At 39.8% G+C, this 27,118-nt stretch overlaps 1 protein-coding gene across 3 annotated transcripts in view; it reads left to right on the top strand.

Annotated features, from left to right (window-relative positions):
- The window catches only part of LOC117264638 (disco-interacting protein 2 homolog C-like), a 90,798-nt gene that overhangs the window by 37,080 nt on the left and 26,600 nt on the right, over positions 1-27,118 (top strand). For all 3 annotated transcript variants that reach the window (XM_033638761.2, XM_033638762.2, XM_033638763.2), the window contains 15 exons: positions 1,339-1,458; positions 4,234-4,431; positions 6,830-6,921; positions 9,393-9,503; positions 10,588-10,711; positions 11,500-11,609; positions 13,017-13,119; positions 13,231-13,295; positions 14,210-14,303; positions 14,459-14,578; positions 16,840-16,954; positions 18,746-18,885; positions 23,675-23,811; positions 25,312-25,520; positions 26,729-26,843. In XM_033638761.2, coding sequence (XP_033494652.1) covers positions 1,339-1,458; positions 4,234-4,431; positions 6,830-6,921; positions 9,393-9,503; positions 10,588-10,711; positions 11,500-11,609; positions 13,017-13,119; positions 13,231-13,295; positions 14,210-14,303; positions 14,459-14,578; positions 16,840-16,954; positions 18,746-18,885; positions 23,675-23,811; positions 25,312-25,520; positions 26,729-26,843 — 1,853 coding nt within the window. The remainder of the gene's footprint in view (positions 1-1,338; positions 1,459-4,233; positions 4,432-6,829; positions 6,922-9,392; positions 9,504-10,587; positions 10,712-11,499; positions 11,610-13,016; positions 13,120-13,230; positions 13,296-14,209; positions 14,304-14,458; positions 14,579-16,839; positions 16,955-18,745; positions 18,886-23,674; positions 23,812-25,311; positions 25,521-26,728; positions 26,844-27,118) is intronic.

The raw sequence follows: 27,118 nt of genomic DNA on the forward strand, positions 1-27,118 counted from the left end.
CAGACAGCTGGCAAGCAATTTTAACATGCCAAAAAGTAGTGCCCATTGCCCACCCTCCGGTGTCCACTAGTTAGCTAATGTTAGTCTTGGCTGCTCTGTTTTCTGCACCACCCGGGTCAGGTGGGAGCTAGCTAGTGGCGCTGCTCATTTGGCGATTACTGCTAGTAATGCAGTCCCAAGCAGGTCAGCTTCGCTGCAGAAACATAGAAGCCACGCTCCAGTCACCATCCACATAGCCCAAGTGAGTAAGTGGCTTCATTTTTAGCCGCAAATCCCCTGTATCATTGTTAACAATGTTAACACCACTAGTCGCAGTGACTCTGCCAACATAGCCAACAGTGATACCATAATTAACAATGCTGAAAGAGGTTGCAGCTCAAGATTTAGCCTTGTTAGTTACTGGGGCGACCTGCAGGGAGACCAGAAGGTTGCCACAATATTTTCACAGCAGTGTTGTTGGGTCAAGACAGCGTTTCTAACAGTAATTGCTAAGTAAGCAGCGCTGCTAGCTAGCTCCCACCAGACCCAATCCATGCACAACGCAGTAGAAAAAAGAGTAGCAAAATGAACCAACAGACCGACATGCATAATCAGTCAAAAATATTCTTGGTGGTTAACTAATAAACTGATTAACTGTTGACATCCCTAACTGGGATATTAACATGTCACATCTAAAGTCCTTGACTGAAGTTTTAAGGAATGCCTCTTCAACTAATCAGTCAGGACGTGTGTGTTCTGTTTCTCTGCAGTGTTCTTGGCACAAAGGCTTTGCTACATGGATAATTGCAACAAGACACAAAAAAGGGCCAAATGCACCCAGCTGCAAAACTTTATGGGCATGTTTGCGCTGCATTGTCACTAGCGCAGTGTCTTTTGTGAATTGGACCTTGAGACTGGGCAGATAGTGGTTGCAAGTGATGTGTAACTCATGGTGCTATCAGCGGCCGCATTCTGGTCTTTGTGAATTTGTCCCACAGTGTTTATTATTCAGTTCTTTTTTGTGCACTCTAAGAAGCCATCTAGAGATATGAACCAGCAATCTATCAGCACTCACTATCTTACAAAACCTGCCATAACATTTGAGATTCAAAGGAATCATTGATAAGATAACAAGGACGGTCTTGCAAGCCACTCAGGCCCCCAAATTTCATTTCCACTGCGAAGAATTAGGCCAGAATATTATCCCTACCCCGAGTGGATAAGATAAGAGGAAACTTTACTTATCACAAGGGAAATTGTTGTGCAGCAGTTGCAGAACAAAGTTGGAAAGAGTGCAAATAAAATATAAACAATAAAGATTATCAATAAGATGCAAAAAACAAATGTGTGTTTTTACAGGTGTTCCAGTCAGCAGTCGCGTGTCAGCTAAAATCCAGCAGCTTGTGAACACGCTGAAGCAGCCTCGCAGACCTCCGCTACGAGAGTTCTTTGTCGATGACTTTGATGAACTTCTGGAGGGTTAGAAACCATCTTTGATTCTGTCTTTCTGATTGTTCAGTTTTCCAATCTACCCTCTTAATTTAGAGTCATGAGAGAATCTGTAGAGGGTTCCTTTAAATTCGCTTGGGTTGGACAGGTGAGGGACGCCATATGCTCCTTGTGTTCAGGTGTTCAGGTTCACTTCACCTCATTCTGTCAGAGTTTAAAATAAGTGTTTGTCATGGGCAAAACACCTGGAGACACAACACAGTGCAGAAGCTTTAAAGGGATGTTATGAATTTTTGAAGTGGGGCTATATGTACTATGTGCTGTAGGTACTCGTCCATAGTCAGTGTATTACATACAGTAGATGTCACTTGGCAGGGTTGTTAAGCAATGTGCTGCTATGAGCGGGGTCAGCAGCAAGCCGTATTTTAGCCACCTAAAAAAATCAATATCAGTTTAAAGGGAAATTTCAGTTTATTTCAGCCCGTCTCCTATCGTCCTAAATTTGTTTCAAGTCACTAGTGACATAGAAATAATAGTTAGCATGTTAGCCGTTAGCCTAGATACAGCCGTAGCGTCAGACCTGTTAAAACGTAATTGAAAGGGCATCCTTTCAAGTGCAAAGTTAGTCCACTAAACAAGCTTTGCTTTGCACTTTGCTACGGCTGTATCTAGGCTAACGGCTAACATGCTAACTATTATTTCTATGTCACTAGTGACTTGAAACAAATTTAGGACGATAGGAGACGGGTTGAAATAAACCGAAATTTCCCTTTAAGTGTAGTCTATAATGGGAATATTTTCACCACTTTTACCTTCGGTGATTCTGACCTAACCCTTTAAAACACCAAATTCACACAATAACACCAACTAACTAACTGATGAGGCAGCGGTAAATCAGCAGCTCCCGTGTTCTCCGAGGTAAAATGACTATTTTTATCACAGGAGTCTAGTGCCTTTGGAGACTGATATAAAACAGCTACAATTTGTCATCGGAAAAGGCTGTCTCGTAGCAAGGTAAACCGGTTAAAAAGTTCTAAACACAGTTTACTAAACTAACCACTAACTACTGTCAGTAATTAAACTGGTGTTGATTTGTCTAGGTGAGTAAAATATGTTTTGCTGCTGCCCCTATCCACAGCAGTTCATTGCTTAACTTCCACTGCGATGATGATTCCTGCATCTCCAAACTGGGGGCGTGCCGACTGACATCTACTGTATGTAATACACTGACTATGGATTAGTACCTCATACAACCCCACTTAAAAAAATCAAAATAATAAGAAATTCTTAAAATGATGACTTTATAAACTTGAAATAATAAATAAGTATCTCCAAATAATGACTCACTTATTTTGAAGTAATGAGTAACTTATCTTGAAATAATAAGTAAGTATCTCAAAATAATAAGCTAGTGTCACAAAATAATACCTTACTTATCTGGAAATAATAGGTTAGTATTTCTTGATAATGACTTACTAATCTCAAAAGAAGTTAGCATCTCAAAAATGAAAATAATTCATGAGTTTGTATCATAAAATAATGACTTTGTATCTTGAAATAATGACACCTCATCTGGAAATGATGAGTTAGTATCTCAGAATGATTCCTTAGTATCTCAAATTAGTAATTTAGTTTCTCAAAATAATGATTTTCTTATCCCAAAATAATTACTTACTTATCTTGACATCATGAGTTAGTATCTCAGAATAATGACTTAGTATTACAAAATAATAGGAAACTCTCAAATGAGGTCCTAATCTCAAAATTATTTTGCAAAATAATGCAACAACTGAAATAATAAGTTACTAACCTCGAAATAGTATCCCAACACAATGAGAAACTCTCTCAAAATAATGAGAAACAGTTCTTAATGATCAAGATCTTTTTTTTTTTTTTATCATATTGGCGTAAATTGGCTTCCACAGTGAATGCTGACAGAAATCCAGTGTAAATATTTAGGTATTACTGTGTTTTAGCTATGCATTAAATTATCAAGAAAGAAAAGGAAATGTTGTGCTCTCCTAATATATGTGCTATGCTATCTGCTACATGATTTCACACCTTGATAACTGACACTCACGTGACACACACTCAGTGCAAAGAATGGCTTTCATCTGAAGAGTCATATGGAAAAGATAAAAGGAAGATGATGATCCGCCTGGTTCATATAGAGCACAAAGTTCTGTATTTTGAAATACAGTATATACAGTATATTGTAAGAATCTCAATGCCAGAGATCTCTGCAGATCATTGTGTCTGTCTGCTGTTTGCTTGACTCTCACCATCTGGCTGCATTTTCTATCTTTGTCTCCTCATTTCTAGTCAGCTTGTCTTCTTTAGAAACCTTGTATTATAGGGAAAAGTGCTGTCTAGCTGAATGAAAGTTATTTTAGTGTATTTTGGATACATTTTACAATGTGATGTAAATAACCGTGCTGTGTTTGTACAAGATAAAGTATAGATTAGGGTTGATGTGGTGGTTAATTCACTCTGGATCCACATTTTATGACAACAGCTCAAAGGTGAATCCTGCCAAATCCTTCCCCTCTGCTGCCTCTAAACTAAATATCAAAGGGAATCTGCTGCCCGGTCACACATTTTACACATTCCCACAGTACTTCTGTGTTAATAACAGGTTCACCTAATTAATTATCCGTGTATCTGAGTGTGATTACAGCTTCTTTACAGCTGTCTCACTTCCACTGGCTTCTGCTAAATGTTTCCATGTGGTGTTTTCACGAGTAAACAAACTGTGAGCAGTAAAGGTTTGTGAGCTGATGATGTTATCTGTCTCCTCATCTCCAGTCCAGCAGCCGGACCCCAATCAGCCACGGCCAGAGGGGGCGGAGATGATGCCAGTGCGGGGCGAGGCGCTGGGGGTGGTCACCAACTGGCCTCCGTCCCTGGAAGCTGCACTGCAACGCTGGGGGACCATCTCCCCTAAAGCCCCCTGCCTCACTAGCCTGGACACAGCAGGAAAGCCCCTCTACGTCCTCACATATGGTAACTAGGCGCTCCTGTCATCCAATCATTCATTTACATCATGTATTTGTGCAGCAGTGAAATAAGATTATATACAAATTAAAGTTTATTTAGCTGTTGAATTCACTGCGGGTTGTTCTGGATACTTCAACGGTGAAAAATAAGACTTATTATTCTGCAGCAGAGGTTTTTAGAGACTTGTAGAAAAACAAATCCATATCTTTGCTCCCATATGCGCACACATGCACTCCTATGCTGTCCTTTACACATACACACTCAGACCATGACAAGGCACTAAAACTCGGATTTGAAGTCAACAGCAGTAATTTGAGTCAGCAGATCTGTGACAAAACCCACACCTATTGGAAGTGGTAAACAGGGGTATGGGTCAGGCTGGGTATCATTAAAGCAAACCTCTCGTGTTTGTATTTTTCTCGATACAAAGCAGCTGTACAGGAGTTTTGCCTAAAAAAATACACCAATCAGAAAAAATACAAAGAATCTGACCAGTTTCCTACAGTTTTAAATATTCTTACTTTGGTCATTATCAAATAAATTACAGTTTATATTCATATTTATCAATATTGGCAATAAACATGGAGCCCATGTTAACAGGTTAGAGCCGCCACACTGTTGGTTTCTTTCTGTTTCAAAAGAAAAGCCATCTGACAACATTTCTGTGACAGAATCTCTTCATTTGTTAAAGGGAAATTTTGGTTTATTTCAACCTGTCTCCTATCGTCATAAATTTGTTTCAAGTGACTAGTGACATAAAAATAATAGTTAGCATGTTAGCCGTTAGCCTACAGCCAGGGTGCATAGTAGCGTCAGACCTGTTAAAACGTAAGTGAACGGGCATACTTCAAGTGCAAAGTTAGTCCACTAAACAAGCTTTTTTTCCACAAAGACTGTGTTGTCTTACCTTACCGGTGTGGTGCCATGTTTGTTTACCATTTAGCTCTGCTTTCCAAAGTACGGCTGAAATATCGCGAGAACAAGCCGTGATCTCATACCGTGCCTGAAATCTCGCGAGCTCTAGATAAAGCCCAGCTGGATACTACTCCAGGTGGAGGTGTCTCGTCCTCGGTCACATCCAGACCTTGAAAATAAGGCTGCAACCGGTCCCATTCCTTGCAACAGAGGCATTCCTCTTCTGTGGGCATTGGGGCACAGCATTCACAGGTACACCACCAATCTCAAGAGCTAAAGCCTTCCAGCAGCCATTCCTCCTCTGTCATCCTCTACCTCTTGCGCCTCTCTCTCTCCTCCTCCGTTCTTCAATTTCACAAAGCTCTTCGTCAGTGTATTCTGGCTCAAATAAATAAAGGTGGCCATCAAACTCTGCAAAATCAAATTCCTCCTCCACAAAGTCGAAGTCTGGCAAAAAGTCAGCCATTATTCTTTAAATCTTTCATAAAATAAATGAATGAACTTTTCAGGCTACTGTCCGGTTCTGCCTTCCAGCTTTTGCTGTTTGTTCTCGCGAGATTTCAGGCACGGTATGAGATCGCTGCTTGTTCTCACGATATTTCGGCCGCACTTTGGCAAGCAGAGCTTAATGGTAAACAAACATGGCACCACACCGGTAAGGTAAGACAACACGTTTACATGTCGTTTTCTATATGTTCTCTGACATTTATCCTAACGATATGAGACGGTCCTTGTGGAAAAAAGCTTGTTTAGTGGACTAACTTTGCACTTGAAGTATGCCCTTTCACTTACATTTTAACAGGTCTGATGCTACTATGCGCCCCGGCTATATCTAGGCTAATGGCTAACATGCTAACTATTATTTTTATGTCACTAGTCACTTGAAACGAATTTAGGACGATAGGAGATAGGTTGAAATAAACCGAAATTTCCCTTTAACACGAGGCTTTTTATTGTGAAATATTGTCATGACCATATTGTTGACAATACAGTGGGTTGCACGGCCCCTGAATGAGTGGGGTATAAACAGTAGTTATAGCAGCAGGCAGCCCTGCAGCAGCGCTGCAGCAATAACAGTGTCAGTGTGAACACTGCAAGCAGGTAAACTGCAGCAGTTCAGCAAAGTAGCTGTAACGCACTGCTCACGCAGGCAGCGTGGCCTAGTAGGCATAAGTGTTAACAGTGCTAAAGAAGAGGCTCAGTTCAAGCACAATGTCAGGAGGGAATATAACCTCCTTTTATATATTATTTAATGTATTTAAATAGACAACACTTACTTTTAAGTACAATCCATAATGAAATTGAGCAGACCTCTCCTGACCACTGAAAACTCTTAAATGTCATCACTGAAGGCAGTTTTTTCTTTTATCGACTGTATGTCCTCAAAATAGAAGTCCAAGAACACACACTCATATCCTGTGAACTCTGTCTCTCCCGCTCCCTCCCTCCCTCTCTCACACCCTCGTATCCTGTGTCCTGCTCCCTGCAGGGAAGCTGTGGTCTCGCAGCATCAAGCTTGCCTACAACATCCTCCACAAACTGGGCAGCAAGCAGGAGCCCATGGTGCGGCCGGGTGATCGGGTGAGTCACGCTTCTCCACCACTTCACATGCTTTTCGGTTTCGAGTCTTCCTGCTGGTCTCTCTGTAGCAGCGTTCATTTTTGTAATACTTCTGAAACCTGATAGCTTTGGTTTTTTGAAATTGTCATTTTTTTGTATCTGTTGACATGATGTACAGTCTGAGCTTTTGTCTTGAAATCTGTAATTATGTGTTCTTGCAAAGAGTTAGATGAAAAGATCGACACTACTCTCATGTCTGTATATGAAATCTGAAGTTACAGTCTGCAGTGGTTAGTTTAGTTCAACATACAGGGAGGAAACAGGAGGAAATGAGAAGAATCTGCCTACCTCTAAGGCTACATTCACACTAATACATTTAAAATGTATAACTATTGATACAATTACACTGAGCATCCGCACTACTCTGGGATTTAAAATGGAAACCTTTGAAAACGCTGCTATACATGTTTTAGTTTGAAAACTTCAGGGTTGCAGGGTTTTGAAAACGATGGTGCAAACACCCACGTTTGCTACCCGATTTGGTCTTATCAGTCAAGACATGTCAAGCCAAAACATTGCAGCTAGGCCTACACACCTTTTCTGATTTTAACCATTTTGTGTGGGTCCTCCTTCCCCATCACCAGGGCTTCTTTGGCGATAGATCCTGGTACTGTTCTGATATGTCTCTGCATTTGCTTTGCACCAACTCCCAATCTGTTTTCCACTGCCTTTACTGCCTTACGCTCATGTGTTACTTTTAGTGACAGTTCCACCCTGTCGGCGGTCCAAGCAAAGCTATCTCTGGTCTTTTTGCCTTGTTTTTAGTATTTTCTATTTGGTTTGTTAAGTGCCGCCCCGTTTTCAGTCTTTATGCTAAGCTAAGCTAATCGTATGATGGCTCCAGGTTCATACTGTATGGAAAAGGCAAAATGAGAGTATTTCCCAAAATGTCAATCTAGTCCCTCAAACACAGCTAAAATATACCACAACCTCCTTTAACTTACAATCAATTGTATGAGGTTGGCTGAGTGGCTGAGGCACAAAAACAGAGGAGAAGGCCCAGTTATGCAGCCCAGATGTATTAATTTACAGGTGTTAACCATCAATCCTGTGCAACAATATGTACAGTGCAGGCCTGGAAATCAAAAAAATAATACAATACTTGTAAAAAATAAAAGAAATAACAAAAACTGCAAAAACTGGGAGCAAAAAAGAGACTCAGCTCTACACTGGGCAATGCCCCTGTAACTCACGGGCTCTACACACTTGCTGTTCTCTGCTTCTAGGTATGACCACAAGTGAACTCCTCAGTACCTCCAGCCTCCTCCCTTATACCCGCTGGGTCCTACAAAGAGACATTGATCAGTAATTGATAAATCAATTGTCCCACAGAAGATTAACATTTGGTACATAACATGTCCTAACGTGACAATTAAATTACAAAACATTCTAAAACTCATTTTAGTCAAATATTTATACAATAAGTGATATACAACGCTTTGCTCTTTGACAAATAAACACCCTCCAGCTCTACTGTACCTGACACTCCTGTCAGTTGTCATTAACCAGTGGGTACCCTCCTGTACAGTTTCAGCAGTTTCAGGTGTAAATAGAGAACACAAATACAGCAGAGAAGAAATGGGCGATAAAGAATTGGTTTTCCATGCTCAACACTTCTTATAGTTGAGAAAAATATAAGTCTCTGTATATTATTTCTTATTTAATACATTTGTAGTGCTTTGTCACACTGTGACCCACAGTAGAAATACATTAACACTTTGTCGACGGGCCTCCCTGCATTCACAAACGGTAGTGATGAGTAATGATCATAATCATCGCTAACACTACAACACAGACACCTACGGGTGGCTTGATTTAATTATTAACAGAAGTGATTATGTGGCATGTTTGTGTGTGAGTTTGCATCTTAGAAAAGGAAAAAAGCCTGCACACTGCTCCAAGTCACAACTGTGGTTTATTAGGACAACGTTTCGATCCCTTCTGGATCTTCGTCAGGTCAAACAGTCGACCTGACGAAGATCCAGAAGGGATCGAAACGTTGTCCTAATAAACACAGTTCACAGTTTTGACTTGGAGCAGTGTGCAGGCTTTTTTCCTTTTCTTTGACGCTTGTTGACAGCCTTGCACCTACCAGTGATGTGCGTATATCTCCTCCTCCTCTACTTGAGTTTGCATCTTACTCATCAGAAACAGGCTGCCCCCGTGAGAAATTGTTTGTGAATTCTCCATGATGCCTTGTTAGCAAAAGTTTTTTGGGTCCAAATGATTTTCAGACTCATGGACAGGTCAGGCAGGTTATTAGTCATCTAGCAAATTAAAAGAACACAGGTCGTTTTTAGCATACAGATAGATTAACTTGTTTCTGTTGCTTAGAAACTGACATGATTTACTTTCTTAGCCATGAGCATACGTTTATGAAATGGGCTGACTCCTGTTCTCTGACCCCAACTTGTCTTCCCTCCATCTCCCAGGTGGCACTGGTGTTTCCTAACAATGACCCTGTGGCCTTCATGGTGGCCTTCTACGGCTGTCTGCTGGCTGAGGTGGTCCCTGTTCCCATAGAGGTCCCACTAAGTCGCAAGGTACTTGATGAAATGTTTTTTACCTTGACAAAGTCACATCCTGTCACCTGGCTGTGCTGCACAACAAATCAAACGCTCTGAAGCTTATCTATAGCTGCTGCTCTCCAATCTCTTTTCTTTAGTGTGACACACAGGATTAGTTTCTCCACAGGAGGTCAGGTAATTAGATTTTTTACAGCGCTACTGTGTAATGTTAATCCTCTCTGCCTCGGCCACGTCTGTTTTTCACTCATACCCGGGAGCTCCAGACTCCTGCTGTGTTTCATTTCAGTTCTGTTTGTGTGGACATCTCAGTGATACTGCACACTGTTGAAACAATGTTTTGGGTCTCAGCTGTTTGCTTGCAACAAGTATTTCTGAGAAAATAATCCTGTCTGAACAGCGAGCTCAGAAACATGTCAGAAACAAGTTTGACAAGCAAGAAACAAGCCCTCCTGCTGCCCTGCCATCACACACAGAAACCCTGTCATCAGTGAGGTTACAACTGTTGATCCTCCTGCCGTCACCTCCTGGGACCGACATGTCTGAAGGATGGAAGGCTCGACTTTGACAAAATCTTTCTGAAAAACAAAATGCAAGTTTTTTAACTGCCAAATGTATCACTTTACTTAATCTCAGCTGTTTCTGTTCCCTCTGCAGCCTCAGTGAGACGCAGCTGCTTGTCTCTGCAGGGCTGTCAGCGCAGGGTCGGCATGGTTACACAGTGATGACTGCTGCAGCAGGAAAAAATGCCTTTTTTCGCTGCACATTGGCCACCTCTCTTGAACCCCCCTTCCCCCATCCTGCATTTGTGCTGCAGGATTTTCCATAAAATTTCAAGTTTCAGCTAAAGAAACATTGCAGCAACAGCAGCAGCAGCGCAGCTAACATCACTTCTATCACCGCCTGTGCAGTGTGTGAACGTGTAGTGTTTTTGTAGAGGCCGATGAAACACCACAGTGTTTAGTAAATGGCTTGGGTCCAGTTATTTCCACAGCTTTGTTAAACTGAATAATTAACTTGGTTTTTGATTCATTGTTATATGTTTTTGATGATAGAGTGTGCATAACTGTGTCCTCTCTTCCCTTCCTTTATCATCCAATAGGATGCCGGCAGTCAGCAGATTGGATTCCTGTTGGGCAGCTGTGGTGTTACCGTGGCGCTGACCAGTGATGCCTGCCATAAGGGACTGCCCAAGAGTGCAACAGGAGAGATCCCGCAGTTCAAAGGTGAGAGTGAAACTCATCAATCATCGCTGGATTGTAAAGATGTTTCTCTGTGGGGGAGGGGAGGTCTGTCTCAGTTCTCATAATAAGAACACGAGGAGTTGAGAATGAGTCAATACTACCTTACTTAAGCGCTTCCCTCTTTTATCAGATGTTTTTGATTAATATTATTGCTGCTTAATGTGTGTGTTGCATTTCACTGCTGTAGATTTTTAAGGCTGAGCTCATTTGAACTCCTTTATAAACTGGTGGGTAGTTTAATCCACAGCAATGCGTCATTTTCTTTAAGATCGTCATATGTTGCTGCTTTATAAAGTCAACTTTTTGTGGTGTCAGAGCAGCTCTGTTTTCAGCTTTGAGACGATGCATTATCCAGCCGATCCAAGAAGGTTTTTAAAAAGTTTATTAAGCTTAAAAAGTAGGAGAATTTTCTCAACACACAAAAGAACACTTTGTTCTTCAGTTCATCACAAACGTTTAACATCAACACATCTAGAGATACATGATTTTCACAGGATGTAGTGGAGTAAACTTAAGTAAAGTACAAGCACCTTAAATTTGTACATAGTTACAGTAATTAAGTAAATTTAACTCCCAGGATAAAGCCTGAGATGAATGTGATAAGTGAAAAATCAAAGAATCAAATTTTCTTTGTTATAGTTTCCTCTTTTCTCTTGTTATTTTAGGTGAAATTTGAAACACCCATGTTTTTTTTGTGGTTTGATTATTCATATATATAAACTTTTCCTGACACAACACCTCACTCTGTCTCTCTCTCTCTGTCCCTGCAGGTTGGCCCAAGTTGTTGTGGTTTGTAACAGAGTCGAAGCACCTGTCCAAGCCTCCGAGAGACTGGTTCCCTCACATCAAAGATGCAAACAATGACACTGCATACATAGAGGTGAGCTAACAGGCTCAGCTGGCACACACACACACACACACACACACACACACACACACACAATGATAAAGTGTCTCCTTTATTGTGGACACGTCAACAGAAGCTAGGATCTCTGTTGGTTTGAACTGACATTCTTCTGGTCACCTCACCAACTGATGACGTCGGTGCTGCGTTGGCTGGAGCCTTTATAACTAATGTGGCGAAAAAAAAGTTTTAAAAAAGTGAAATATCATCATTTTGATAGAATATTTAATTAACCCTGGTGGTAAATTTACTGCTGCTAAAAGAAAAAAAGACAACGATAAAAAGCAAATAATATGCAGTACTTAACACATATAATTAACTGTTTAATTTAAGTTGCTGTATTAATTGTCTCATCTGTTATCTTCACCTTGTATAATCAACCGAATATTTTTTGCCTGGTTTCAAATCATCAGGTTTATCTCACCTTATTTTAATTCTTCTCTTTTTTATTATTGTCAACAGAATATCTTAGAGTTCTGTTGGACTGTTGGACGGACAACATGAAACACTTGAAAATGCGTTCTTGGGCATTTTTCACCTTTTTTTTTAAATTCTATACAGTAAGAATTGTACCAAAGTAAATGAGTTGATCATAAAAGTGATAAACAGAGTAAACAAAGCCTTGGTATACACTACTTTCTCTGATTTTGTCATAATGTCCCAAAATCCAAGTGTTTTCTTCCAGCTCACTGTTCATAATCATATGAAATATTCAAAAGAAAATTGAATTTAATTAAATTATCTGGTAATTCATCTGCCGTTCAAGTGATTTTTTTTAAGCAAATATGCTTAAATTTTTCCAGTTCCAGTCACTCAAATGTCAGCATTTGCTGCTTTTCCCTGTTTTATATCATTGTAAATTGTGTTTTGGATAAAACAAGGCTTTTGATGATGTCATCAAGGACCAAACGATTAATGGAGAAAATTATCGGCTTATTATTTGATTATGATTAGTCATTAGTTGTGGTTTTGAAACCCAACATTGTCCACAGATCAGTCTGTGTATTGTAATTTAGTGTTTAGTTGATCTTAGTTTTGCACAGTTATATGTACATTTTAAACTGTTGTTTGTAACTGTTTCTTGTCTATATTTTTGTCACGTGGCTGTGCAGCATTTGATTTTAATTTTTTTTTTCGTACACTAAAACAAGAAAGCTAATTTCTCATGTGAAAACCTATTTTGACCCGATCTTATCTTAGTGTAGTTAAATTGAGAATATTTTAATGGGCCACTTTTTATATCCACGCCTTAATAACTTGCAGACATTTTAAAATGAACCAGTGCCCTCTCTCAATATATTTTAAGAAGAGGAAAGGTACCAAAAGGTTGATGGAACTTCCTCTCCTGTGATGTGACTGATCAGTCTGTTGTTTCTCTCTCAGTATAAAACCTGTAAGGACGGCAGCGTGCTGGGAGTCACAGTGACGAGGATCGCTCTGCTCACACACTGCCAGGCTCTCACCCAGTCCTGCAGCTACACCGAGGGTATGCACACACACGCACACGCGCGCGCGCGCACACACACACACACACACGGTTTAGCTTCCAGGTCATATTTTGTAATGTAACCCTTTTCCTCTCCCCCTCTGTCTGTAGCGGAGACCATAGTGAACGTTCTGGACTTTAAGAAGGATGTGGGCCTGTGGCACGGCATCCTGACGGTAAGACCTGTCCGCCAGAGGTCAGCGGTCAGAGAGCAAGACCATCTTTTCCTGTTTGCTTTTCACTCATGTCAGGGATATAAGCAATGATGGCAGGTTAACAATCTTTGCTGAGAAAATCATAAGATAAGTGCAAATGTAAAACCTAGCTTTGCAGCCAATATTTGAAACACAGTCACACTTTTACAGATCAAATCCTTTTTAAAAAATATTTTATGGAAATATCTAAAGCTTCAGAGATTAAACAAGTAATCGCCAACTAGTTTAGTAATAGATTAATGGTTTTAATTTTTAGTAATTTTCTTAAGAATAAAAAAAGTCAAATTATTTCTTTATTCCTTTATAACAATAAACTGAATATATTTGACATTTGAGGGCGTCATCTTGAGTCTAGGAAACACTGATTGACATTTTTCACCTTTTTGTGACATTTTATAGACCAAACAACAAATCGATTAATCGTGAAAATAACTGACACATTAAAGAGGAAATTCTATTTTTTTGAAGGGGGCTGTATGAGATACTTACCTATAGGCAGTATATTACATACAGTAGATGTCAGTCAGCAGGCCCCCAGTTTGGATAAGCAGACGGGAGTACACTCAGAAGCTAAGTAACGTACTGCTGTGCATGCGGGGACAGCAAAAAAAGTGTTTTAGCCACCTCAAATCAATATCAGTTTAAGTGTACACTATATTGAGAGTATTTTCATTGCTTTACCTTTCCATCAGACATCTGTCTTATTGTGTGACTTTGGTGAATCTAAGTAATCTAAGAGATAATAATAGACACAAACAGGATCAGAAACATGTTCAATTTAAATTACAGGATGGATCATTTCATGAGTTTAAAGTAAAAGAATGGTGAAAAACCCTTTGTATGTGAACATGGCATTATGTGTGTCTGTCGTGCAGAGCGTGATGAACATGATGCACGTGATCAGCGTGCCCTACTCACTGATGAAGGTCAACCCTCTGTCATGGATCCAGAAAGTCTGTCAGTACAAAGGTCAGACACATACTCAAACTGCCACTCAGCTCAGTCAATTCACTCCATTCACCTGTCTGTCAAACAGTCTGGGAAATAGATTAAATGCTAATTTTCTCTCCGTCTGTCTCCGTGTGTGTGTGTGTGTGTGTGTGTGTGTGTGTGTGTGTGTGCAGCCAAGGTAGCGTGTGTGAAGTCCAGAGACATGCACTGGGCTCTGGTGGCCCACAAAGACCAGAAGGACATCAACCTGAGCTCGCTGCGCATGCTGCTGGTGGCTGACGGATCAAACCCCTGTAAGGTCACACCCAGCCTCCACAGCGGAGCTCTTTCACTAACGTGGGGAGTTAACAGAGGCGTGTTTGAGATAGAGAATGTCAGAGAAATGGATAAACTCTCTTGGGAAGTCGGGAAACTGGGTCACTTTACAGGAATAGAGCAGGATGTGTCCGTCGCTGCACATTTGGTACAATAAATGAATTTCTGAATTATAACAGTAAGAAACTAGGAAACTGTATTATTTTCCAGTTCAGAACCATCAGTTTGTAATGTTTTAGCCCTTTAACTACAAATTGCATATTGTTTTCATCACAGCTGACCACAATAAGTTTGTTTTCAATGTTTTAGGCTTCTGTAAGTTTCAGTTCAATTCAGTATCAGCTTGCAGAGACTTGAATTGTGAAGTGTATTCTGTAACAAATGATATTACTGTCATGTGGTGATGCAGCTGTGAGCAGTTTTGAAACCTTCCCTCTTTGGTACCTTGAAATGCACTGCAACATCAGCGTCACGGGCTAAACTGCCTAGTTTTAAATTGAAGAAACCATTTTTAAAAATGTTTTAACCTGCATGTAACCAGCATGAGTGTCCTGGTTGAGGCGGCTGCAGTAACAGTAAGTTACAAACAAAGAACTGTATGTCAGATAGCACAAGATATGCCACTAAATCAGAATGAAACAGAAATATACAGAGGTGTAATGCATTCACTTGAAAAAAAAGAAAACATTCTGTCGTGTTTTTCTGAATGAAAGAGTTTATTCATTTAGAAATATCAGAAAAGTTTTCATGAAAAAAAATACTGTTCTTGTTTTTCTGAATTAATGAGATTATTACAAACAAGGTAAATACTTTTTCTCAAGTGGATGCATTACACTTCTGTAGAAATTACACATTTCCCCTTAAATAACTTTTCGAGGCTCAGAGAGGCAAACTTATAGCCTGGGATCCAGAGGAATCTGTCAGCTGATGTTTTGCTCTCTCAGACAGATGCATCTGGCCCCCCTCCCGTTCAGACAGATTTCCAGCCGACCCTTGTCTGGCCAATCACTTCCATTTATCTAACACGGGGCTGTTTTCCAGACGATGACTAACTACTTGCTGAACCTTCGCGCTTTACACAAAATATGTGATGACTTCATTTTTGGCTTGTGCGACCTTGTGCCAGGGACACTATTGCACACACAAACCTAGCTTAGTGAAGAGAAGCGCCACTGAGGAAATTTAAGAAACAACCAAGATGGCTGCAGCTGACGTGGAACTTTCTGTCAAAGTTCTATTTTCAAATTCAGATGGTAAAAACAGCAACAGTTTTTCAAAGACACATTGATGCCACATATCACGGCTCATCTCTGCATGCTGTAGTCTCTTTACATTTGTGTATTGCTCAGCGCTACGTCATGTTGTGTGGCTCTGATTGGTTGTAGGCCTATCCAAATACACCCCTTGGAAATCAAAAATGAACTGAGAGGTTTAAGACTGAGGACCTTTGCACGAGACTTGTATTACCTGGGGACCTCTGATCATTTGTAACAATTGTGGAGATTGTTTGTGATGTTAATCCTTGTCAAGTAAAAAATCCACCATAAATTACCTACCTGATTTTGCCAAACACAGAGGTCATGTGATAATATTAGTCCTGTGCTAATTGGCATCTCTGTGATTTGGGGTTGTATTTAGGTCTCCTGCTTTCTCTGCGCCTCATTTCTGTCTCTTTCCCAGTCGAGAAGCACGGAGGCTGTGTTGGTGATTATAAAAAGTGTTTTGACAGCATTCTGGGTGCAGCAGGCTCATCTTGCTACACAGCATCAAGACGCGGTCACAGAAAAGGCTCAGATCAATCAGAAGAGCAATATCTTCGAAGATAATGGGATGGGTGACATGTGACATGTGTCTTAGTTTATTAACCAACATTTAAACTAACATCAGTGTGTAGCAGTGCTGTCAATATCTTTGGTCACATTTATGATTTGGTCTGGCGATGCTTAATGCTTCTTACACCTCTGCCAAAAAGTTGTTTTGTTTTTTTTTATGGTCTTTGCTAATGGCATAACCTTTAGCATAAAAATAACACCAGATTTATACAGCCCTGAGTAGTTAAGTTATTTAGGTTAAAACATCAGTACAAAATGATCATTTGAGTGTTTTTTATATCATTTAGGGAGCTTTTTAGAACCTCACCTAATGGCTGTTTGATTTCTTGTTTCATGTCAGGAGTAAAATTGGTCCAACACCTGAACTGAAACACTTCTGACAGTTTATGTCTGTCTCTGTCTGTTAGGGTCCATCTCCTCCTGCGACGCCTTCCTCAACGTCTTTCAGACTAAAGGGCTGAGAGCCGACGTCATTTGTCCCTGTGCCAGCTCGCCAGAGGCCTTGACAGTGGCCATCAGGAGGTACACACACACACACACACACACACACACACGCTCGCAACCCTGCTTTACGTACACAGATTATGCAAACGTGCACACACACACACACACACACACACACACACACACAAAAGCCCAAATATGCAAACAGCCCCATACACACACATTCACCTATGCAAACACATCCACAGAGGGTACACACTGTAAACACATAATCACACATATACAAATTCACACAAAGTAGTGAAGTCCAGTTTATTTCCCTCTGCTACAAAGAGGACATCACAGAAGGAGCCGGTCTGCACCTCCAATAACTAATCAGTCAATCACTCAATACGGACTGCTGCACAAAAAAGCAAACCACAAAGTCAAACTGGATTGAATCTCAAACTAGATTCACTGTTTTGTTTAAAGCAGCAAGAAAAATGGGCATTCCACTTGTCAAATCTTCAGATTCAGCAAAGACTAAACTATATTTAAAGGAATAGTTCACCCAAAAACATTAAAGAATTGTATACAGTACTCACTAGGAAAGAGTGAGTATACCATCATCCTGTATCAGTACTCGGAATTGGTGGAGTTTAAACTGGGGGTGGGTGTGACTTCAACTGGAAATGGGTGGGGCTTAACCAGAAGTTGTTGTTTTAAGCCTGAAATGAATTGCTTGGTCAGAAGTTGCTATATTTATTATGTGTGAGAAAACTATTTACAGAGCAATTTCAGAATCGAGCTTCAGCTCATTTTTGATTTGAGTCCCCTACCTTACTTCACACTATTACTTTGCTTTCACACTACTCTTTGGTACAGGCCGTAAGGCTCCAAAATAACCATCTTCTTACTTCTGCTTGTAAGTGGTGAATTTACAGCTCCCTAATACAACACAATCTCTGGCTTTTGTTTGATATATCTAGTGTTGGCTAAAAATGTTGTTGCACATTTCTGGTCGATCGTTAGCACCGTTAGCTCGTTTACTGAATACCAATGTCACACTGTACATACAGCTGAGCCCCATTCAAACTTTTAAAGTTTATATGAAAAACAAAAACAGGTGTCCAATATTCATATTAAATGGCCAAATCTGATTCAACTGACATAATTCGAAGTTGGGTACAGCGCCAATCTATTGCTAAACAATGCACTTCCCGATTATCGTCCTGTCAAAGAATTTGTTGTGCGCATGTGTGGAAAAGAGAATAATCTGAAAATGTTGAAGCCTCAGTCGAACTATGTTTGCATTGATATGCTTTAGTTGTTTAGGCACTCCACAGTCCTTAACAGAATTCAATAGAAAACTTTTTCTGGGACCGTGGAGCCTTGAGAGTTAAGTAATATGAAATTGATAATGTTTTTGGGTAAATTAGTGGTTGCAAAGTTTTGAATGCAAAAGCTGTCTGAAATGTGAGATTTATATGTTGGATGTCCACCATGCTAATTTTTTTTTATGTTCTGTTATTGTAATTATTGTCACTGATCAGCTGATGTTTAAAAACATTGACAAAAATACACAGGTACATTTATACTGCATCATATGCAAGCGTACACACTAAATAACATACAGTAGGCTGCCCTAGTTGCTCGCTGGGCAGAGCGTGTACCATTAAGGATGAGTCCATATACTCCGGATGCCCGGGCCTTTTGCTGCATGTCATCCTCTGTCTCTCTCTCCACTGTCTACTCCTGTCTCTCTGTCTCTCTGTCAAGAAATAAATAACATAGAGTATGCTCAATCAAAAAAAACTGTGAAACATTGTACTTAAACCCCTGTGATATGGGTTAATGACAAAATGAACTGTGTGTGTGTTTTGTGTTTAGGCCGGTGGAGGACAGCAGCCAGCCTCCGGGCCGAGGTGTCCTGTCCATGCAGGGTCTGACCTACGGGGTCGTCAGGGTGGACACAGAGGAACGCCTCTCGGTGCTCACAGTACAGGATGTTGGCACTGTCACACCAGGAGGTATGTCTGTGTGTCTTCATGTGTGTATGGTTGAGGTCTAAGAGGGATGTAGAGTATTAAACGTTCAGTGTAGGGAGACTCGGGCTGCTCTTCACATTATGTTAATGGTTGAGACCAATGACTGTATATAAAGGTGGACGATACATCTTCACTTCCTCCCACTGTGCGGAATGAAGCCAAAATATCACACACACACAGGCCCTGCCATCTTGGGCTTTTGGAGCCAGAGTCTGTGCAGTAGTTATCGAGAAGTGGAGCCACTGCATTGAGTGCTTGTCCTTGCACTGGTACGACCCATACGCAAGCAGCGCCATTGATTGCGTGCACACCGACTGACACACACACAGCTGTCAGTCATGATGTCATATGTCCTTTTTAAAGCATCAAATAACTCATTAAAACCAAATTTATCAAAAAAATAATGACTTGAACATACCCCAGTTTTACATGGAGGGGGGTGGGGTTTATGACGTCTTCTGCAGCCAGCCACCAGGGGGTGTTCGAGATGTTTTGGCTTCACTTTTGGGGAGCTGTCATGTCATCCATCTTTGTAAACAGTCTGTGGCTGAGACAGGATGTTTATGGGTTACAGATTGGGTGGTTATCTTGAGCCTTAGAAATTAATAACGATTTTTTATTATAAATGAATCACAGCCAACTGAATTCAATCACAGTTTGTTTTAAAAAAGCAGGTTCACTGACACATGTTGTCAGTTTGTCACTTGGAACCTTACAAAGTTGCAGGTTTGAAACTATGATTATAATATTGGTCTGATTTTTTTATGTAGATCAATAAAAAGACAATAAAATATGTTATTAAACCTTAAAACACAACTGAAATGTGTCAGTAACAACTTAAAATTGGCTTCTGTGGAAACCAAAATGTCTTGTCAGATTAGTAATCATGTTTATTTGTTCTGTGATCTGATAGCTCCAAATTTAAATCTAAATTTTGTTAACTTTATTCAGACAAAAAACTTGTTTGCCTCCAAATTAGGATTATTAATACATGTAAGGTTGCTGTAAATTAAAGCTGTAGTACATGACCACCTGTACTCTCTTCCTCTGCAGACTTGAACTGTCGGCCTTGTGTTGTCATGCACTGAATGGCAAAAAATCCATTAAGTCCATTAAATCGTAAAATTAGTTTTAAGGGTGTGTAAATGTGCCGCCTATCCTTTTCATCAATGTCAAATTTTTTGGGAACATTCTCTCTCCTCATGACTGAGCGAGTTAAGTGGGTTCAGCGTTCCGTTTTCAAGGGCTTCATATGCCTGAAAAAAACACACACACACAAAGACAGAATAGTTTTCAATATGGCTGCAATCCATTTTCATCAGCTGAGTTTGGTCTGTGGGGACAAAGTCACACAGATAGTTTAACAAGGTAATACGGAACATAAAAAAGCTTTTAGGACGTAATACATCATCTGCTCAGGTCATAATGAAGAATCCACAGACACCAGTGACTTTATTACATGACTGAAAAGTTGTTGACTGAATTAAACCTGTTTTAATAGTGCACAAAACTGTTTACACTTAATGAGGGCTGCAACTAGTGGTTGTTTTCATTATCAGTGAGTCTGGAGATTACATCCCCGTGGTCTATAAAACAATCTGTCCAAAAGATACTCATTTTAGTGTAATAAGTAAAAGAAGACCAGTTCATATTTACAATGCAATCATTGCAGTGTGTAAATTAACTAGTAAGTACACAACAACATGGGCAAAGTATTCTTTCAGTGTACTACACATATCGAATCTGATTTTTAACAGGAGAAAGTGCTGCTACACACAGTCATTCCCTGGCTACATGTAGCTGCATGCTAACCTCAGGGAAATATGTAGTCTTGATTCCCGATTTTGCATCATATAAAACATGTCGAGGTGTGTGAAGAAGCTTTTATTGGTGATTTTTAATGGGAGAAAGTGCCACTATAGACAGTCATTTCCCAGCTGGAAGCACACTGAAATATGTAGCTACATTCTAACATCAGGGAAACGTGACCATTGCTGATGTTATTAATTTCTCCCCCATTTTGGATCATGTCATCCTGGAACATGTCAGTTGTGTTTAAAGCATGTTATTGGTGATTTTTAACAAAAGAAAGTGCTGCTATACACACAGTCACTCCCCGGCTGCAAGTACACTGTTACATGTAGCTACATTCTGTGGTCAGGGAAACATTGGGTGCATCTGAAAATCTAATCTGACACTCTGCACTAAAATGAGGGTGCTGTTGTTAAAAGAAACAGTGTTTATTTCTATATGAATTAGGAAATGGTTAAGTTAATCACACATTGACTCCACTCGGCACTCTGCTGCTCTGTCTCCCCAGACAGAGTGCCCAGATTACATTCTGCCACTCAGAGAGCTTGGTGCTCTGGATAACTTAACGGTACATTCCAACAGCTCTTCAAATTTCTGAACAATCCAGTTTGTACGGCAGTGCGCTGCAGCACTTGCAGTGAGCATTTCCGAGCACACCCATGTAATCTTGGTTGCAGATATTGTACATTTTTCCCTGACTTTGAATTCTATTGCTGCAGAAACATTTCTGGTTGTGTTTAGAAGCTTTTATTGGTCAGTCATTCCCTGGCTGCAAGTACGCTGCTACATGTAGCTATATGTTAACATCAGGGAAACATGAAAACTTGCTGTTTTTGTTAATTTCTCCCTGATTTCAGATCATGTTCCTACTTGAACACTTCTGGTTGTGTTTAGATCTTTTATCTGTGATTTTTCACAGTAGAATTTGCAGCTATTTAGAATTTAGACATCTTAAAAAGACAGGCACTATAGGAGAGCATTTCAGAGAGGGCTGAATACAGGTCTTCCAGCACATAACGGATGAGGAAAATAAAGTGCTTTTTGACCATTAAAGCATGTTAATATGTTCGAGTAGAAACCCAAAATACAAATATGAACCTGCAAATGAGCAGAATAGCTTCCCTTTAAAATGGTGTATTAATACAAAGAATGCTGATTTAAATTAGTAATAACAAATATTAATTCCAGGACTCCTGTTAGCTGCTGCCCCAAATCCTATCTTAAATATCCAAAATATTTTATATTAGCTAATGTTCTTCTCATGAATACATAGCAGTATACAGCATCAACCTAATTATTTCATCATGGTACTTAACTGTTTGTAACAAGTGCTATAACCCTTTTTGTATTTGCTCTTTGTTTATTTTACAGCCTTAATTTGTAAAAATGTGTAAAAATACAGATGAATACACTGGAAATCGAACACTGTAAAATAAAATGTATTTTTTTTCTGTGAGACTCCTGTACATGTTTATCTAGTGGTGCAATGAGTAAGTTTATGAATGTAAATGGAATCTGCACATGCACAAGTGAAGGTCTGTCTCTTATAATCCATAAAGAAGGCAGTAATCTGCAAAAGGGAACGTGTAAACCCTGCTGATGAAACACACAGGCTGCCACAGCTAATCAAACATCACTGAGCTCTCACCGTAAACTCACACCACCCTGTGTTCACCACGGCAACTACACCTGCTTAAGTAATCTGTTAGCTTCACTGAGCTCTGCTGGACCCTCAGTCATGAGCTTGTTCAGGCGGTTTTCTCTCATTGTCACATATACTCAGTAGTGCAGTAAGCACTCAGATCTTTTACTTTAGTAAAAGTAGCAATACTACAATGCAGAAAAACCCAGTTACAAGTAAAAGTCCTGCATTCAGACTCTTACTTAAGTACGAAAGTATCAGCATCAAAACATACTTACAGTACCAAAATTAAAAGTACTAATTATGCAGAATGGCCCATTTCAGATTCACATCCATTATATTATCGGATTATACAGATGCAATAATGTGTTCATTACTTGAATGTGTAGGTAAAGGTGAAGCTCATTTTAATGACTTTATATGTATTTACTCCCCCCAGAAATCAGTACAGTTTTATCATATCTATAAGATTACGTCATAATTCATTCATCGATTATATTTTGTATAAAAAATCTGAATCTGAAAAGTAACTAAAGTTATCAAATAAATATAGTGGAGCAAACGGTACAACATTTATCTCTGAGATCTAGTGGAGTAGAAGTGTACTCCAAAGCGGAAATACTCAAGTAAAGTACATCAAAATTGTACTTAAGAACAGTACTTGAGTAAACGTACTAAGTTACTTTCCACCACTGCATACACTATATTGAGGAGGACCTAATTTTAACTACCATACTTAATATATGTTCAACTCTACGCATGTCTGATTTTCTGTGTAAAATTGTTATTCTATAAAGTAACTAAAGCCGTCAGGTAAGTGTAGTGAAGTAAGAAGTACAATATTTCCCTCTGAGATGTAGTGGAGTAGAAGTGTAAAGATACATCAAATGGCAATACATCATCAAAATTCTATTTAAGTGCTGCACTCGAGAAAAATGTACTTTCCACCACTGGGCCATTCTGTGTTATGGGACATTAAAATCTCATCTTGATAATGTATGATTAAGAACATACTGGCACCAGCTCCTGTTGTTTAGATATTCTTTTTAACCCAGTTCCTCCTGTAACCTGGTTTTGGGTCGACGCAGAGAGAAAATAGACGTCATAACTGAGAGCAACCTACTTTAGGTTATTTATTCCCATAAACAGGTGCATTTCTGAGTGGACTCTGGTGGGATCATCATTTGTTTTCTCTGTGTGAAAAATAACTTTGTAAAAATAGGAATTTATTCATGGAAACAGAAGGAATTTCAAAGGTGTTAACCCTGTGTTCCCTCTCTCTGTGTCTGTCTGTCTGTGTGTCTCTCACCCCCGCAGGCCTGGTGTGTGTGGTGAAACCAGAGGGCGTCCCTCAGCTCTGTCAGACGGATGAGATCGGTGAGTTCTGCGTCTGCTCCATCGCTACCGGCACCTCCTACTACGGCCTCACGGGCATGACCAAGAACACCTTTGAGGTGAGGTGGCCCACAGTGTGTTTGTTTATATGTGGGGGTGTATGTGGTGCACAGACCTCAGCACAAACCCAAACAGTGCATGTTTCCGGCTGTGATCGTTTTTCTGACACTGCATGACACTTCTTCTGTGTTTGTAGTCTTTGAGGTAAGAGACAAACACAGTATCTGCTCCACATTCTTCCTCAGTCTATAAATTAGAGCTGCAACTAAATGTTATTTTCATTAGCTGAGTATCTGCTGATTATTGTCTTGACTGAGTTATTGTTAGGTCTGTAAAAAAAACCTCCACCTTAAGTTCCGAGAGTCTGAGGAAGGGTAGCAGCAATATACCGGTTTCAAGGTATACCATGACATATAAGTTGACAGTTATACCGTGTACATTTAGTTATTTACAGTATTGAAAAAAATTATAAGTGGACTGACAATCTCCCCCTTAGTTAAGTTATCTTCTAAGGGGAGACTTTTTACACATACTTCCATCAACAAAATGGTTTCAAGTTTCAGTTATAGCAACAAAATATTTGTTTAACCAACAATTACCCTTCTGTTTTTATCCTTTTGAAGGTCATTCTGACTGATTATAAGATAAATTCTTTAATATTGTAATACTGTGAAACCGCAATATTTTCTGAGGCAGTTATCATACTGTGACCAACAGTCCAAAACTGAAAGATAGTCAATTTGGTAGTGTAGAAGACACAGAAAATAACAACAAATTCACATTTGATTAGCTAAACCAAACAATTTTGGGTGTTTAAAGAAATGACTTAATGGGATACTTTGCTGTTTTCTATTACTTTATTACTTCACCTCATTAAATATGAATCCAGATTCTGTTACTGTGTCGCCTGTTTCTCACCTAAAATGTTTTCAGAAACATATTTCAGTGCACTGTTGAACTTAAAGAAGAGATCACTAGTTACCAGCAGACTGCTGTATTGTTTCCTGTGGAAAAACGGACAAGCCTGCATTAAGTCAGTTTTCTCCTACTGTAAAGACAGCACTGTAATTTGGCAAACAAGATGAAAGCTAATTGATCATCTCCTTTTCACTCTAAAATCCTGATAAATTGACTTTTTCTGGTGTATATTTTGTGTTGTTTTTCAGGACAATCATATTAATACATTATGTTTTTCTCTTGATTAACTGAAGGTCACTTGTTTAAAGAAAAAAAACTAAAAAATTAAATGTAAAATGGGTGTTTTGCATTTCTGTTTGAAGGTCAGAGAAACATTTGTCTGGATTTGTGATATTAGTCATTGTCATGTGTCTGTAATGTCGTTAATGTTACTGTTGTAGTTAAACAAAATGGACCCCTGCAGTAGCTGCTCGGCAGTAACATCCACTTTATTAAGACCAGCAGCAGTGTGACATTATCAGTATAAAGTCCAAAGTTAAAAATATCTGTCGTATCTGATTTTAGCTCCATCATGCAGCTCTCTTATCGCTGGCCTGTTGCCATGGCGACCCTGTAGCTGAAACGCCTGTGTGTGTTTGCAGGTTTACCCGGTGAGCTCCAGCGGGGGTTTGGTCAGCGAGTACGCCTTCGTGCGGACCGGCCTGCTGGGCTTCATCGGCCCCGGTGGCCTCGTCTTTATCACAGGCAAGATGGATGGGCTCATCATGGTGAGCGGGCGAAGGCATAACGCAGATGACATCGTTGCCACGGCGCTGGCAGTGGAGCCAATGAAATTTGTCTACAGGGGCAGGTGCGGAGAAATGTGTGGGCCAGAACACTCAGGGTAGCGTTTAGAAGTCACATCTTAAGTCAGATGAGCAGTTTTTAAAAAATCCCACCAACAGAAGTTGAAAATCAGCCAGATGTCCAACACCGGCACAGTCACTGTCACCCTGATAAATGAGGCGTACCCTCGCACATAATAAATCTAATAAAGTAGAGCAATAGTGGATGAATCCAGAAACAGTAATAGAGTGAAGTTTAATTGTGTCCATGGCCACTGAGGAGGAAATTCATCTTTTACCTGACAGGCTCCGGTGACGTTTCCCAGAGCTATTTAAGGTGCACGCTTCTGGAGAAACCAAGTTCACAAAGGAACAATCCCTTTGTTCAAACATATCCAGACGAAACTGATTGTTCAGTGCTCAGTCTACAGTGTAACTGTAATATATAAGATACATAAACATCTCTGTTTGCGCATGAGAAAATAGATTTAAAAGACAGAAAAATACACACACACTGTGTGAGTAAGGATGCACACAAATGTTTATTCTTAAGTGTTTGGAAAGGCTTCTTCCTGAAGAGCTAATGTTCTTCAGGGCCATTTGCTTCTCAATAACCCATTTTTGAAGAAATAGTTTTTCAAAGACTTAAATACACACATGTACAGTTTATAAATGCATGTAAAAAAATATGAAAAAATGTTTTTTAGATACATAAATAGAATAAATGCATACTACAGGTTTGATTCACAATTAAAATGTAAAGCCAGTTGGAGAAAATTGTTCAGGGCTGTCTGTGCTGTCATCTCTTGTTTCTATTCTTTCTTTGTTTACATCTTTATGTTTTATTACTCCCCCCGCTGGAGTGCCATCTGTTTGCCAACAATACGCTCTGATAAAATCAGCCGAGTGTTTGTAGTGGAATTGTTTGGTGTCCTTCCTTTCTTTTCCGCACAGTCTTTTGTTTTTTTTTTTTGTTTTTTTTTTTGCATTTGGAGTAGGTGGACCAGACAGTGACTCTGATTCATCACAAGAGACGTAAAAACCTAAAACCTTAGGTCTATTACAAACAATCAGACTAGTTTGATAATACAGTAAAAGAATAAGTAACACTGAAATTCTCCACTGAGACCCAGAAAGATGAAATTATGTCAGGGTGTAGAGCTAATTAATTTCATGGTGATCCAGGTGTCTTTGCAGGTTTGACTGATTATGTTCTTTCTCCTCGTCCCTGCAGGATAGCGGTGTTCTCTGTAACAGTGCTGAGGGACGAGAGGATCGTGGTGGTGGCTGAGCAGAGGCCCGACTCCACCGAGGAGGATAGCTTCCAGTGGATGAGCCGCGTGCTGCAGGTAGATCACCTGCTCACCTGTCGTGTTTCTGTTATTGTGTCCGTCACCTGTCCTTTTAAAATGTGCAGATTTACCCAGATTCACTACTTGTGTCACTTCTTTTCCAGCAGGATTTAAAAAACTGACTGTTAAAAGGAAAAGCAAACTCTCTTCTAACCAAAAGGTTTCCATAGTAACAATCAGGCATTAGAAATCACATCAACCTAAAACCTATTTCAAAATGTTTCTCTGTTTGATTTGAAGTACAATTTCAGGCACTGTTTATAAAATATTAT

This window comes from Epinephelus lanceolatus, chromosome 20 (genome assembly GCF_041903045.1).
Source record: "Epinephelus lanceolatus isolate andai-2023 chromosome 20, ASM4190304v1, whole genome shotgun sequence".
In the NCBI taxonomy this organism is placed as follows: Eukaryota; Metazoa; Chordata; class Actinopteri; order Perciformes; family Serranidae; genus Epinephelus; species Epinephelus lanceolatus.